The sequence below is a fragment of the Paramisgurnus dabryanus genome, chromosome 10 (assembly GCF_030506205.2).
Source record: "Paramisgurnus dabryanus chromosome 10, PD_genome_1.1, whole genome shotgun sequence".
Classification (NCBI taxonomy): domain Eukaryota; kingdom Metazoa; phylum Chordata; class Actinopteri; order Cypriniformes; family Cobitidae; genus Paramisgurnus; species Paramisgurnus dabryanus.
In genome coordinates, this window is record NC_133346.1 from 7,834,642 (window position 1) to 7,849,890 (window position 15,249).

Sequence of the window (15,249 nt, forward strand, 5' to 3'; positions counted from 1 at the left end):
TTTATATTAATCCAGGACTAAGCATGGTTGTATTAGATTTTACAGACATACCTTACAAAACACATTACTGGTGTGCATCTTGAGACAAAACAATAACACTAATGTACGTCAAGATGTGTCAGTACAAGATGTTTTTACATTAAGGCAGCTTAAACATGCATTTTAGTCTGGGACTAGGATAAGCCCTGTCCGGGAAACTACCCCAAAATGTAGATACGCCAATGTATATATATATATATATATATATATATATATATATATATATATATATATATATATATATATATATATATATATATATATATGAACAGCTCAGATGCAAAAGCCACTAAACAGCACCTCTATCATTTCATCATTTGCATGGATTTGTGCATGGAAGTAGAGTTTTTGTCAAAAAAGCTTGCATGCACTTAGAGGGTTTTGCAACGAAAGACAAATGTGTTTGATAACAATTAATGACTAAACTGACATTTATGAAAATAAGGAAAATAAGAAATATATATATATATATATATATATATATATATATATATTCCCTTGCAACGACAAATAATCTAATGGTGGCATTATAGTCAGTGCTTTACAGTACTGTATATTGTTTACACTGGTGACAGGGTTGATCATGGAGTCACCTTACATTGGTGGTCTTCTCAAGAAGTCCCTTATGTTTCAATGTTTTAGCAACCAGAGCTGTAAGCCTAACTAATCTGCCCTTCACATTCCAAATTAATATGCCCGTTCCATCATGCCACTTCATTCTGGTTGCTATTGCTTTGTCAGCTGTCCGACTGCCTGCCCCCAAATATTTTCCTACAGAAGTGGCACTCTAGCTATTTATGCCCGCCTTTCTTTATACTGAGACATGATTCAGGGGTGGCAGATCCTCAATAAGCGCTTTCACATTAAATCACGCTGAAACAGACTACATGTAATCATTTTATTGTGGTCTTGGTCTTACGGTCTTATTTAGAAACGGTGTACAAAGACATTGCCATTTGCTAAAACTTCAGATATCGTGCCTTAAAAAAGAAACTTACTAGAGCCTAAAATTTACCAGCATGATTCAGCAAAATATGTGATTCTGCCTTGCGATCTCGACCAATGAAAATGCTGCCTTATTATCAGACTCTTAACATGTCTTGTTATAAAGATGGTAAATCTGCTTTAGTTACATAAAGGATAGACATACCCACAAGCTCAATTATGTATTATGCAACATGTGCTAAACAGCAAACAATGCCTGTAAAGTGAATTCAGCATTAGCCAATCAGATGTTTGGAAAACTCTCAGCCCTCCTTATCATTAAAACCTCATTGAAGGGGAAAGGACCACCTCATGCAGAACACATAAATAGCTTCAATGTAACAGCTGGAGGTCTTATAGACCTTTAACAATTAACTAAATACCTCCAGCTCTTTATCAGCTTTATGAATGCACAGTATGATGTTACACTCATTTCAAAATAGAAATCTACTGTTAGCAGTTTTAGTGAAGCAGCCTGTGTAGATGTGTTTTATTATTTTTAATGCCTGGGTTTACAATAAAAAAGATAAAAGTGTCTGCTACATTAATACATTTAAATGTCTACATTGTCGCTAATATTAATGTGGTACTAAAACATTAAGTTTAGCATCAAAAAGATTTAAGGTAAGGGTTAGTTGTAATAAAGAGAGAGAGCGAGAGAGAGACTATCGCCATCTGCTGGTAACCTATAATACATGGATTTAATAACCCGCATGGCGCGATGTTGAATGCATTGCATATGACGTACACATACACATTGCACGTGAGTTCAGATTGCTAAGGAGCTAATTTACACAACGTATTTATTATTCAGTACAATATTTCAAAGCAACAAGCGAATAAACTAAAAGTTATTTTAGTTAACCGGAGAGTCATGTTTCTACTCTGACAAAGTCAAATTTTCCTTTAATATTCAGAGACGGTTTAATTCATTGCATATTATGTCCTTTCTTTCTTTATTCTTTCTTTCTTTGGGCACTGCTAGTTTGTTTACATCAGTTTACCGTCTCTGCCGCAAGGGTTTGTGGTCCATGTGCCTGCCATAGTCGCGGTGCATTGTGGGGAGGTTGTGGTCCTCCAGCAGCTCGGTTCGGAATAATGTCTGCCTCGGAGGCAGCGGACGGTTCTTCCCCGGGTTTGTGCCCGAGCTTCGCCGTGATCTGCTCGTTTCTGGAGCGGTATGGACCTCTGCTGGACTTACCGGAGGTTTCGTTCCCGGCGCTCGAGCGCAGTCTGCAGGAGAGCAGCACGGGTGAGCCGCTCCTCCATTGTTGCTATCAAGCCGCTTTTGATGCATTTACTCTCGGCTTTATCTCGTCACTTGCTGCTCCCGCGGCCAGTGTCGGTGTTATTGTCGCCGTTTGTGTCTTTAACGTACCGTTTCTGCCTTTGATTTCGGTGTTTTGCGTCTTATTCTGCTTTATGTGTACATCACATCGCAGAGAGACACGCTGGTACTTCATTTGGCCTTATAAGTGACCTTTTGCAGCGGAAAAATCAAACGTGTCCGCGTATAATGACGCGTGTTACGCGAGGAAATAAATATGAGTGCTTATTTTACGTAAATAATTTTTTGGCATGAATTGGTGCGATGTGGGCAACGCGCATGCGCAGAACGTGTAAACTTCCTGCTCTCTCTCTCTGCTGGGAGGGAAAAATAACAATATGAGATGCAATAGTCAAACTTTAGTGGAAGTAAACAAACACTGTTGTTTTAAAGCACATTTATGCACATATTCGTTGAGAAATAAAGATACGCATGACATTTCTGAAAACAATCTCTTATCAATATTTCTTTTTAATTTTGTGTAAAATGTTTTATGCTACTTACAGTTTAAATGTGGTAAATGTAGTGAAGTTGTGGTATTTTGGCAGAAACTACAGCTACCATTGTAATGGTTTGTAGGAGCTGATGCTGTCACTGTCATGTGTAAAAATACTGTAGTATTTATTTGTAAATTAGATTAATAAATGAATCTTAATTTAAAAACAACTTGCACTGGCATATGTTAACATATAACAGTGCCTTTTGTAAGGTTTGTTTGTACAGACTACTTAAATGTCCTAATTTAACTAAGACCTTGTCCTGGATTAATCTAAAACCTGTCTGGGAAACTGACCCTAAATGTTCGGTAATAGTGACCTATAATGTACAAAGTGACTTACAGTGCATTCAAGCTATATGTTTCATTAGTATGTGTCTTCCCTCAGATTCAAATCCATGACTTTGCGCTGCTAACCCAATGCTTTACCAGTTGTGCTACAGGTGCACTTAACCTAATGTGTGTGCCTGAAAACATGAATGCTATGAAAACAAACTTGTATAAAATTTTTTATATAATAATTGTGCTTTAATTTACTCTCGATACATTTTCCACAGTCCCTAAGCTCCTTGTGGACCTTCACGTGAAGTTACTGAGGAAAATTGGCAAATCTGTATCAGCAGACAGATGGGAGAAGTATCTCATTAAGGTGAGTCAGTCATATGAACCGGACTTTTGTCAAACCTCGGACATATACACAACTTATATACATGACTGAGTTATTGGCTATTTAAATGTGAATAAATATGTAAAAGACCTCAGGGATCAACAATGTGAAGTCCAATGTCAATATTGGTATCATGAGTGTGTAAAAGTTAGTTGTTTAAGTTTTGATGGTCCTGCTTTGTGCTGTAGGTCTGTCAGGATTTTAACACCACATGGGCGTGGGAGCTGGAAAAGAAAGGTTATCGAGAGATGACTGTCGAATGTAAGACGGGCATACTAAAGGTAAGATGGGTGGAAAAATGCATTGCACCATTGTTTGCTTACCTATATTAAAATATGTTGATGTCACTCACACAACACTAAATTGCATTGCATGTCAAGCATAACTTCGAGTCAAAATTTCATTAAATTGCACACAGCTGAATTGATGCATTTGTAAAGTTTATGATGAAAAGTGTTTTTTTATGTTTATTAATATACCTTTTTTTCTCAACAGTACTTGTGTGAATGTCAGTTTGATGACAACGTGAAGTTTAAGAATGCCATCAACGAAGAAGACCCTGATAAAATGCGTCTTCAGCCCATCGGCAAAGACAAAGACGGCCTCATGTACTGGTTTCAACTGGACCAAGACCACAATGTAAGGATCTATGTGGAAGAACAAGATGATCTGGATGGTTCCTCCTGGAAGTGTATAGTAAGGTGAGGATTCCTTCATCTATCTGGAGTGAAACGATGGGACATAGTTTTATCCTAATTTGCCAAAAAATGGTGATACCAGATAAATAATAGATATAGGCAAATGTTTTTCTAAAACAACAACAAATCTTTATTTTTTCTTTTTAATGCAGAAATAGAGATGACCTAGCTCAGATTGTTGGGCTACTGAAGACACATATTGATCCAGCGCTTTTGGTAAAGAAGGATCAGGAGGAGGGGTCATCCAATAAAAGTCCGAGCCCAGATGATGAGGAGAACAAAAAGGAGGAGGGATGTGAAGGTATGGCAGATAAATCTGCAAAAAATAAAATTTAAGCTAACAAAATTAAACATATGTCCTAAGTGGAGTGAAGCATCCTGTTTTCTGTGCATTTACACCTGATCCCCAACTTTAAAAGCGATCTCTTTCATAATTTTTATTTACGTTTAATTTCGTTTTATTTCCATGATGTTAGTTCTACTTTGTAAAATAAAATAAATTTGTATGATTTTGTGTAATGGCCAAATATGTTTGTATTAACCAAAATTTGAAATAAACTGGAACCTGAATCTCGACCACTTCACATTTCGATTCAAGTGTGGTTTTTGTTTCTAGCAGAGATTAAAGATGAAAAGTCAAAAGACACAGCATGTCCTGATCCATCTGAAAATAAGGAAAACATCTTGGAGAAAGAACATGTAAAGCAAGAGGTCACTGAAGCTGTTGAAGCATCGTCAGAAAATGCGAAGGAAGAGCTGCAGAAACCTTCAGAGACGCCGAACGGCACTGCCGTCATTGCTGGACCAATCAAAGAAGAACCACAGGATGAAGAGACAAAAGTCAAAGACTCATCAACACCTACGCAGAATGCAGAACAGATGGAGGAGATAAAGAGAAAGACTGCAGAAGACACTCAGAGAGCCCTTAAAAATGACCATCAAGCGAAAATACCTTTGAAAAAGCGAGAGATGAAACTAAGTGAAAATTTTGACTATAGCAGTGTGGGTGGTGCCACTACTTTGAAAAAAGCACCTGTCGCCCCTGCAAAAGAATCGCAGAAGTCTTATGATGAAAATGGATCCAGTGGTGATAAGATCAACGGCCATGTTCCCCATTCTGAACAAAAAGAGAACGAAGCGCAAAAAGAGTCCAAAAGTCTTCAAAAAGACACAATGGAGAAGCATTCAGAAAATGTACCTTGTGTGTCTGAGGAATCTAAAAAGGAGAACGAGAAAGATTTGACAGAGGAAAAGATGGACACCAGTGAAACCAGATCGTGTGCTGAAGAACAGATGGAAGTGGATAAACCCTCTGCTAGTGTCATAGAGGGAAACAAGGAGAAATCGGAACCTTGTCAACCACCAGAAAAGGTCCCTGTAGAACAGAAGTCACCAGCCGTCAATGAGCAGTCAGAAAAGGCGCATGGTGTTAAAGTCATAACTGAAAATAAAAACAAGCCCAAGAGTGAAAGTGTGGTTGATATGGATGCTGCAAAGGACCAGAAAACGAAAGATCTACCGAAAGAGGAGTCTCAGAAAGGTTTACAAGAAGAAGAATCAATAAAGCATCCACCAAACGAAGTGTCGAACAAAGACATACCAGAAGAAATGGTAAAGAAAGATCTCCTACAAGAAGAGCCCAAGAAGGATCTCCCTCGAGAAGAGACCAAGAAAGAAATACAAGAAGGTCAAAAACCATCCAAAGACACAGATGACTCCAAAACAGACCATGAGAAACAAGATCAGTTACAACGGACAACAACAACAACTGTGTCCAAAGAGACTGCTGCAATGGAGACAGAAAAGACCCAGCCCTGTAAAGCAGATGAATCCTCTTCCCATGAAACAATCAAACCAAAATCCCCTGCAGAAAAGTCAGAAAATATCTCAAATCTTGAAGAGCGTCATACGAGCTGCAGAACAGAAGAAACAAAACCTCAGCACAGCACCACAGAAAAAAAATCTGTATCTGTATGCACCAAATCAGAAACAGCCGCAATTGTCTCAAACTCTGAAAAACAGCATGTGTCTGAAGAAGACAAGCTCTCAACTATTGCAGAAATTGTGTCCGCTTCCTCCAAACATTCTGAAAACACGAATGGCCCTCAAGACAAAGCTTGTGAGCAGTCTGCCTCCCCAAAGTTGGCATCTGGTGAGCTTGAAAATTCATCTGTTTGTGATTCGACCAGTAAGCCGGCCATCCTACAATCCACGGAGACCGTGCCTTCTAAGAAAAAATGTGATACAGCTGCAACAAATAAGAAAGACAAGGGTGAAGAAGATCTTACCGGTAAAGTTGCGAACAGCTCTGAAAAATCTCCAGTTGAAAATCTGAAGAGCACGGATGAAAAACAAAGTGAATCCAAACCTTCCTCAGGTGGAGAGCATGAAAAGCGAGCAGATTCAAAAGAAAGGAGCACGGATAACCAAATGGACGTTGTTTCGGAGACCACTAAAGTTGAAGAGGTTCAATCTGATGAAACCAGAACAAAGGAGAAAAAGGAATCTAATGTTGCTTCAGATCACGAAACAGTCCCAAACAAACAACGCGAGCAGGACAAAACCAAAGTTTCCCCAGAAGAATCGAAAACAAGCGATGCTCAATCAGAAACCAGCCACAAAAGTCCAGAGGGGCTTTCGAACAAATCTCAGGAGGGTCAGGAAGAGGTTAAAGCAGGAGAGGAAAAAGAAGAAACTTACAGCGTGTCTTCAAAAGCGCCACGGGACGGAAAACGTTCAAAGATCAAGGTCGCAGCTCACAGACGGAAAGCTGAACTCCAGAGAGAGGAGGCGAGGGGGGATTCAGAGTCAGAGACGACCGACGGCAGATGCTTGAGAAGGTCTCCCAGAATCTGCAGACCCACTGCTAAGCAAGTGGAGATCCAGGAGAGGAGGGCGGAGCGGAAGCAGGCGACTTCGCCATCAGAAAAGGATAAGGAAGAAAACGAGGAAAGGGAGGAAGAAGAGCCTGTACAGAAGAAACCCAGGAAGACTGAACCTGATGGCCAAACAAAACCTAAGGTACATTGCTTTTGTACACTGATATTTCGCATGTTATGATTATCGACATGGACTTAACCAGGCATACTAGTTTGGAAAAAAGTGGTAGTGCAACATATATATATTTAGGTGGTTTGTCTTATGGCACTGGTCATTAAAAAAGTTCCAAACTATAGTTTTTAGGTTTATATTGCGTAGTTGAATTTAAACCAAATTGTATGTAACCCATCAGGGCGGGAGGCGCCGAAAGCGGACACGATGGTCTCGTACAAGGCGCAAAAAGAAAGGTTCAGACGACGATTTCACTGAAGAGGAGAGTGAAAGCGATGAGGAAACGGAGGAGGAGGATGATGACAGCGATGAAGATTTCAAGGTGGAGAAGACCAGAAAGAGGAGGAACAGACACAGAGAGCGTCGCAGCTCCGACTCATCTACCTCTTCATCAGAAGATGGTGAACCCAACGATGACCCCTGCAAACATTGTGGCCTTCCCAATCAACCCGAACTGGTGCGTCTGCCATCCAAAAACCGCTTTGACCTACTCTCCCAAGTTGGCGGGGCAACTGATCTTCAATTTTTGTTTCTTTAGATACTCCTGTGTGATTCCTGTGACAGCGGCTATCATACTGCCTGTCTGCGACCGCCGCTCATGATCATTCCAGATGGGGAATGGTTCTGCCCCCCATGCCAGCATGTGAGTAAATGCAGTTGCATTTGTTTAGCAGAAATGCACAAAAACAGTTTCATTGTTAATCGGGTGATGTTTATTTGTCTTGCAGAAGCAGCTTTGCGACAGACTTGAAGAACAGTTGCAGAACCTAGACGCCGCCTTAAAAAAGAAAGAACGTGCAGAAAGAAGGTGAATAAAGATGAGACGGAGTCAGAAAAAAGTTATATACAACTTTATCCACAATTCAGCTGTTCAGTCTGAAGAAAATGCACATTTGTAAATGTGAAATCAGTTGTTGAGGCCAAATGGTTACAAAACAAAATGTGTTTAGATTTCAAGAGTGAACGAAATGCAATGATTTCGATTTTTATTTACAGGAAAGAGCGGCTGGTGTATGTTGGAATCAGCTTGGAGAACATCATAACACCCACCGTAAGTGCTTACAATTCTAGTATTACTTGTATATTTTTATATATTAAAATGCTTTAGGGCTGCAAAATGATTAATTGAAGTTTTTATTTACATAGTGTGTGTGTGTGTGTGTGTGTGTGTGTGTGTGTGTACTGTGTATAGTAATTATGTGTGTGTAAATAAATAATATATATATATATATATATATATATATATATATATATATATATATATATATATATATATATATATATATATATATATATTATTTATTTTTTTATTTTATTTCTTAATATATAAATATATTATTTTTCTTAAAATTATACATGCATGTGTGTATTTATATGTACATAATTATTATACACAGTGCACACACATATAAGACGTAAACGAAAACTTTAATTCTGTAAACGATTAGTCGTGATTAATTGTTTTGCTGCCCTAATTTCAACTTTTTGTAATTTCAAACATTGTTTTAAGATTTCTAGAGGAAATAAATTTTAAACACCTTTTCTAGTCTTCCTTTATTTAACTACACTTTATTCTCGCCATGAATATAACCTTAGAAGCTGGTATGGCGTTTAAAAGAAAAGAAAGAAATAATCGACACCTATAAATACATTGTTTATATGCTTTTTTTGAAGGTGGAAGCAGAGGAAGAAAAAGAAGTGGAGCCTTTGAAAGAGGAGAAAAAAGAGGTGAAGAAGAGCAAAAGTTGGGGACGAAGGTCAACCAGGGCCAAAAAATACATAAGCTACAGGTACAGGTCATTTGCCGTCAACGTTTACACAATCTTAATCCCTTCTGTTGTTGATTCATAATTTTATAATATAACAGTCCAGATAATACATTATTTTTGTATATACACACATGCGTATATATTATCTAGCCTGTTTATCATGCTGATATTTTGGTCAGGTTTGATGAATTTGATGAAGCAATCGAAGAGGCGATTGAGGAAGACATCAAAGAGGCAGAGGGAGGAGGTAGAAGAACATTTCCTTTAAGCTCTTGTGCTCTGCTGTCCCCACCTCATGCATTCAAACACATGCACTTCAACCGGGTGTTTTTAAACAGGAACCGGCCGGGGAAAGGACATGGCAAACATCACAGGCCACAGAGGGAAGGACATGTCCACCATCCTGCAGGAGGACGGGAAAGAGAACGGACGGCCACGGCGACCGCCCACAAACCAAAAGCGGAAGAAACGACGACGTCTCAACGATCTGGACAGCGACACCACGGTGGATGAGGAGGAGAGCGAGGACGAGTTCCGGCTCAGCGATAGGTAACGTTACATTAATACGATAACCAAGGTTTATTTGTCGTGAAAGTCACAGGCTTGATCCAGAAACATTGAGTGTTGTTCTCTGATTGGTCTGCAGTTCTGAAGAGGAGGAGTTTGCAGTGACCGATAATGAGGCGGAGAGCGAAGCCGATGCTCCATCTTCAGAAGACAGCAAGTTTGCGAGCGATTGCGGCAGTCCGCGAATAAAACCCTCATGCAGACAGTCGCCAATTCGGAGTCGAAAAACGAGACCGCAACGCAATAGACGCAGACCAAAAGGATACTCTGATGATGAGGAGCTGGAAACTGACGAAGAGGAGGAAGAAGATGAGATGGGTGAGATTTTCACGCTCATTTACGTCATGGCATTTTGCAGGAATAGCAATCAAACTCGGTATGTATTTAAATATTTGATAAGAATTAAAGCAATACTCCAGCCAAACATCAAAATGATCTCATGATGTACTCTCCCTCAAGCAATCCGAGATACGCATGTCCGTTATCTTTCAGATGAGCACATATGGAGTTATTTTAGTAAAGGTCCTTGCTTTTCCCAGCTTATGATGGGAGAAGACCGGGGAACAACTTCTGACTTTGAAGTCCAAAAAATGCATTCATCGTTCACAGAAGTAATCCACACGGCTCCATGGGGTTATTAAAGGTCTTTTGCGGGTAATTGATGCAATATTGTAAGAAAAACATCCATATTTTAAACTTTATTTACTATAATAACTAGCTTCCAGTAACAGCGCCATCTAGGACTCACGCCATTCACGAGAGTCACTGCGCAACGTATCCATGGCAACTAACGCTCACTACACTAAAACTAAAACTCTTGTGAGTCCAAGATGGCGCCGTTACCTAGTTATTATAGTTTATAAAGTTTGAAATATGGATATTTTTCTTTAAAAAAAAGTTGATTATTGACCTTTATTGACCCATTGGAGCCGTGTGGATTATTTCTGTGAAGGATGGATGCACTTTTTGGGGCTTCAAAATCATAAGGTGTTCCCTGATCCCAGTTCTCTATCTTTATAAAGCTTGGAAGAGTAAGGACATTTACTAAAATAACTCGAAATGTGTTCATTTGAAAGGTGATGGACATGTTTCTCGGATTGCTTGAGGGTGAGTAAATCATGGGGTCATTTTGATATTTGGCTGTAGTATCCCTTAGTGGTTTAATGTCTCTACTAATTTCTCTTGGAGGGTTTGTGTTATTTTGTGTATCCTGATGGTGTGTGTTTTCCTGCAGCGACAGAAGGCTCTAGTGAATTCAGTGACAGTGATCTGGATGTCCGCTGTCGCCGGTCCCACAGGAGCCGTAAGCAGCAGGTGAATTACTGTGAAAGCTCCGATTCTGATGGCTCACAGGCCAGCACCAACAAAGACAAAAAGAAGCGAAGACACCTTTCCAGTTCTGACAGCGAAGGTAAGCTGAAAGATCAGGGCCCGTATTCTTAAAGATGCTAAGAGTCCTCTCAGAAAACTCTTAATTTAGGTTAAAAACTTTTACGTAGGAGTCTTAGCTTAAGAGCGATTCGGGACTGATCTGAGAGCAACTCTGAGTAAGGAAAAGAACAAAAACTTTTATCTTAGTGAGGAGGCGGGGTTGACCCCGTTTCTACGTGTGACAAAATCTTTTGAAGACTGTGATTGGTTGGTTGCCCAAGAAGGAAGAAAAAGAGTGCTTTTAAGTATAGGATCTATTAGATCAATTTAATAATTCAATTTGAAATTACAGGTATACTTTTACCTATTTTATATATGTGTGTGTGTGTACACTCAAAACACTATGAACACATTAGCAACCCAAAAAACAGATTCTGATTAAATGCGGCTTTCGCTTTTTTATCTGGTTCATGCAGTTAGTTTCAAGTCTGGAGACTCTGATGAAGAAGAGAGGAAGCCCAAGAAGAGAAGAGGAGACTCATCCGAGGAAGAATCCAGAAAACAACGCAGACGTCTGTCTCTTAAACGGCGGAGGGAGTCGGAAGACGACGACGATGATGGCGATTCAGACGAATCTGATGAAGAGGAGCGGCCTGTGCGCAAGCGCGTGAACCGAATCGATTCAGACGACAGTGACAGCGAGGTTGAGGAGGTGAAGAAGAGCCCGCCGGAGAAGGACACAGAGGAGACCGTCTCCAAAGGGCCCAGTCCACTGGACTACAACTTGGTGGAGCTTCCATCCACGAATGGACAGAGCCCGATAAAAAGTTTGGAGGGTCTCATATCTCGACCCGGGGTAGGGGTGCCGCCTAAAAACAGCAATGCTCCATCAGCCGTATCCATGGCAGCAAACGGCCTGGAGATGGCCCAGCCAGATGAAGATGAAGACGACCTCTTGGGCGTTACAGACCTCGTAGACTATGTTTGCAACAGTGAACAATTGTAAGGCCGTGAATCATTTCGTATTTCAACATCGAAATCTTATTTTTCTCTTTTTCATCTTACGCTGTCCACGGTCAGCATCATCCATATTGTATGATCTTGACTTCCTCTTGGATCCCGTCACCAATCCTTGTTAAATGTGCCAGCAGGACAGAATACGGCGGAGGCCATCAGCGGCACATTATTAAAGCTGTACATATTTAATTGATCAAAAAATCGCAGAAAGGAGAAATTCCTTTTGAGAGACTTCCCTGAGATATCTTTGGGATGCATCTCAGACAAAACTCTCTCTGGAAACAACCTCTAAAACCTCTTTTTACACTAATCACATAGCCACGCTCATTAATAAATCTGATGTCTGACGTAGACTTTATTTTTGGAGTCGATGTGAGTTTTGATTTATTCCACTTCTGTCAGTTGCACATTCAGAGAGAAGAGGAAGTGGGTGGAGTCGGGTCCTATAGTAGGCGGGATTAGTATGCTGGAAGCAGAAAGTGGGCAGGGTTAGCGTTTAGGGGCCACGAGGCAAAATGAGCTGCATTTTAGTGAAGTTTGCTAGATTTTCCATGAAAATACAAATACGTTCAGCGTTTAGTTCCCAACTGAGGCCGTTTTTAAACGTTCATCCTTTATAATCTAATTGGAGTGGATGTCAAATTTCTACCGATTTTGTAGTGTCTTTTGGTGGGAGACGATTTTTATTAAGTGATGTCATTATAAGCTTTGTTTTGTTATACTATTTATTATTACTAAAGGTGTAATTTGTAACTAAAGTTATTGCTTGGTCAGACGGCTGCTTCCAGCGTTAGAGCAAGAACATTGGATTGTTTCTTGTGCATTGCTTATTTTCTAATGGCGACTTACTAAAACCCATTAAATTCAGTTCTTTCACATAGATGATTTGTTATTTTGATTCATTTCGATTCAAACACTATTCAATCTGGCAGCTTGTGAACGCATTAAATGCCAAAACTTCCACTTTTACCACTCTGATGTGCTATATTTATTTTGATGAGCGATTCCTCACATTACAAAGTTAAGTGAAGTTCATCTCATGCAGATATTTCTTCAGAGCGATTTGTCTTTTTCCACCAGTCCTTTTTGTGTCTGTTTAATGCACTATATTAAACCATTTTCGTTGTATAAATATATAAATATAACCATTGAAATCTTTGTTTTTTACTTACTGATTGTGTTGGCATTGTTTCTTTTCATCACTTATAAAGCAATACATTTTTCTTACAAGATACGCAGAAAGAGATTCATGGTCATCTGATTGACATTACTGAATCGTGTATTTTTAATGACAGGTTTATTGTTGGTGACAAAATGATTTCTGACCCTTTCAGGAGGTTTTCAGCCCCTCTGCTGCGACATCCGAGAAACTTGGTATAATCTTGCATTATCCTTGTGTGTATATCTGTAGTTTTCTGCTGTAACATATTAGAAGCATTTTTAAATCATTTAAACTATACATAGCAGTCCTTTATGATTGCAGCTGTTTATAATTTGTTTTTGTAGGTACGTTTGTACCAGTTCAAAGTGAGTTGGGGCATGTCTTGACTGTTTTCATTGATACATTTGGTTGTCTTTTTTTCCTTTAAAAGTTTTTAGTCTTACCGTCGCATTTTTCACCGATTGCTAAAACGTTTCCAAGAACGATCCGTTCTCACAGGACACCAACATCTGATACAAACCCCAAGAAAGTGTAACTGTTTGGATGTCTGTGGTCGGCAAAAGCTATGTAAAAATGTCTTGTAAAATAATGTTTATTCTTGGCATGCACATTATGTTCTAGTTTTGGGGGAATCAAGGTTAGAGAAAACAAAGTCACAAATTTCTAACAAATTTAGTGCCACTTTAAATACATTAAGATCAGAAATTTAGTCTGACTTTATAGCTAAAGCTCAAGAGCACCATTAGGTACAGTACTTAGCTAAAGTGTGTTGATATGTTTTTGAACATCAGTATTGAATAATGCTTGTAATAAAAAAACAAAGGTACAGAGATTGATTTGAAGCTGTGGCCCAGCCTTTATCATCATATACTATATATTTGTATTTCACAATCTGATGACATTCAATAAAGGATTCCAGCCCCAGTGTTTTAAGATATTTGGCTGATGTAGATTGACAGCAAATGGACAGATGCCATCTGGTTTTAGCTTTTAGAAATGTCTTTTGTGTTTGTCTGTTCCCCTTTTGGATGTTTTTGTTAACTGTATTGTAATTTCTTTCATATAATTTACGATCTTGTACATTTGTCATAATAAAAAAAATTAAATGAAACCTGTTTAATAATGATGGAATATTTTCAACAGAAAATACACTTTTAGAGGAGTTGTGCTTAAAAGACAATAAGCAACATGAAAGTTTAACTTTCCATGAGGTAAAAATATAAAACCAAGCAAAAAAAATATTTATAGGATGGCTATTTTACAGGAAAAAAACTTTGCGGGGAAATTTTTCATGACCGGAACTGACGTCAAAGGGTACAATCGAATCGGCACGATCCAAAGTAATTCGTTTCTATGAATATTAGAAGTTATAACCATGAACGTCGAAACCATTACATATGGATGGGACAAGACCCAACCACTTTTTAAAACCAACTATATTGGACCCCCTCACTTTTTCTCTAATTTAGTGCATATGTCTGTTGTCAGAGCGCCGTCAATCAAATCCATTCCACGAGGCAATGCCCTAATAAATTAAAATCCGTTCTGCATTTTAGCTACAGCTCTGACTTCCCCGCTGCTGCTTCCACAAATCCATTCCACTTGACTCATTTAGAGTCTATATAATTTAAACTCCATTTCGTGTTTTTACTACTTTCGACAACTGTAGCTACTCCTGCGACGCAACAAGGTAAACAAAGATGTATTTTAGACTATTAAAGCAAATGTTTCATTTAAAGGCACCGGAATACAAGAAAATCTACTCGAGTAAATGCTTTGGACCCACCCACATTGCTGTGCTTCCGACGCCCATAGTTATAAGCAAAAACGTGAGTGAAACTTTGTACTGTTGGTGGTGCTAGCGACCCCAAATTTGCTGTGGTAATTGGAAACTATTTGGAGTGAACTATCAGTGTGCCAAATTTCATAACTTTCCTACGTACTAAAACTTTCTTACGTACGGTTCTATGGGCTGCCATAGACACAAAGAAGATTTACCGTATAATAAAAAAACTAACAGATACCATAGGGGTCTAAAAATCTGCCTTCTGTGTTATGAATAATGGCCGTTTCACATGGTACGCGGTAAGCGGCAAAATCG

General features: G+C 39.1%; 1 protein-coding gene across 3 annotated transcripts; it reads left to right on the forward strand.

Moving 5' to 3' along the window:
* The first annotated feature begins 1,923 nt into the window (after positions 1-1,923).
* Positions 1,924-14,253, forward strand: rsf1b.1 (remodeling and spacing factor 1b, tandem duplicate 1). Of its 3 annotated transcripts, none has more exons than XM_065260568.2 (16): positions 2,026-2,275; positions 3,404-3,495; positions 3,702-3,794; positions 4,009-4,214; positions 4,364-4,512; positions 4,828-7,232; positions 7,444-7,719; positions 7,801-7,905; positions 7,991-8,070; positions 8,259-8,313; positions 8,937-9,052; positions 9,211-9,278; positions 9,370-9,580; positions 9,678-9,916; positions 10,833-11,009; positions 11,446-14,253. In XM_065260568.2, exons 1-16 carry the CDS (start codon positions 2,122-2,124, stop codon positions 11,973-11,975), a joined length of 4,956 nt encoding a protein of 1,651 aa, XP_065116640.1. In that variant the 5' UTR covers positions 2,026-2,121; the 3' UTR covers positions 11,976-14,253. The 3 variants fall into 3 exon arrangements, with proteins under 3 accessions (XP_065116642.1, XP_065116640.1, XP_065116641.1); XM_065260569.2 differs by having other exon boundaries at positions 4,831-7,232; XM_065260570.2 differs by lacking the exon at positions 11,446-14,253 and having other exon boundaries at positions 1,924-2,275; positions 9,678-9,974; positions 10,833-10,985.
* The last annotated feature ends 996 nt before the right edge of the window (positions 14,254-15,249 follow it).

What these genes read in the sequence shown, in the direction of transcription:
- rsf1b.1 (XM_065260568.2), top strand. Translation starts at nt 2,122, where the DNA reads ATGTCTGCCTCGGAGGCAGCGGACGGTTCTTCCCCGGGTTTGTGCCCG. An exon ending in TCCTGGAAGTGTATAGTAAG is followed by an intron (nt 4,215 to 4,363) that starts GTGAGGATTCCT and finishes TTTTTAATGCAG; the next exon opens with AAATAGAGATGACCTAGCTC. An exon ending in TTCCAGTTCTGACAGCGAAG is followed by an intron (nt 11,010 to 11,445) that starts GTAAGCTGAAAG and finishes TGGTTCATGCAG; the next exon opens with TTAGTTTCAAGTCTGGAGAC.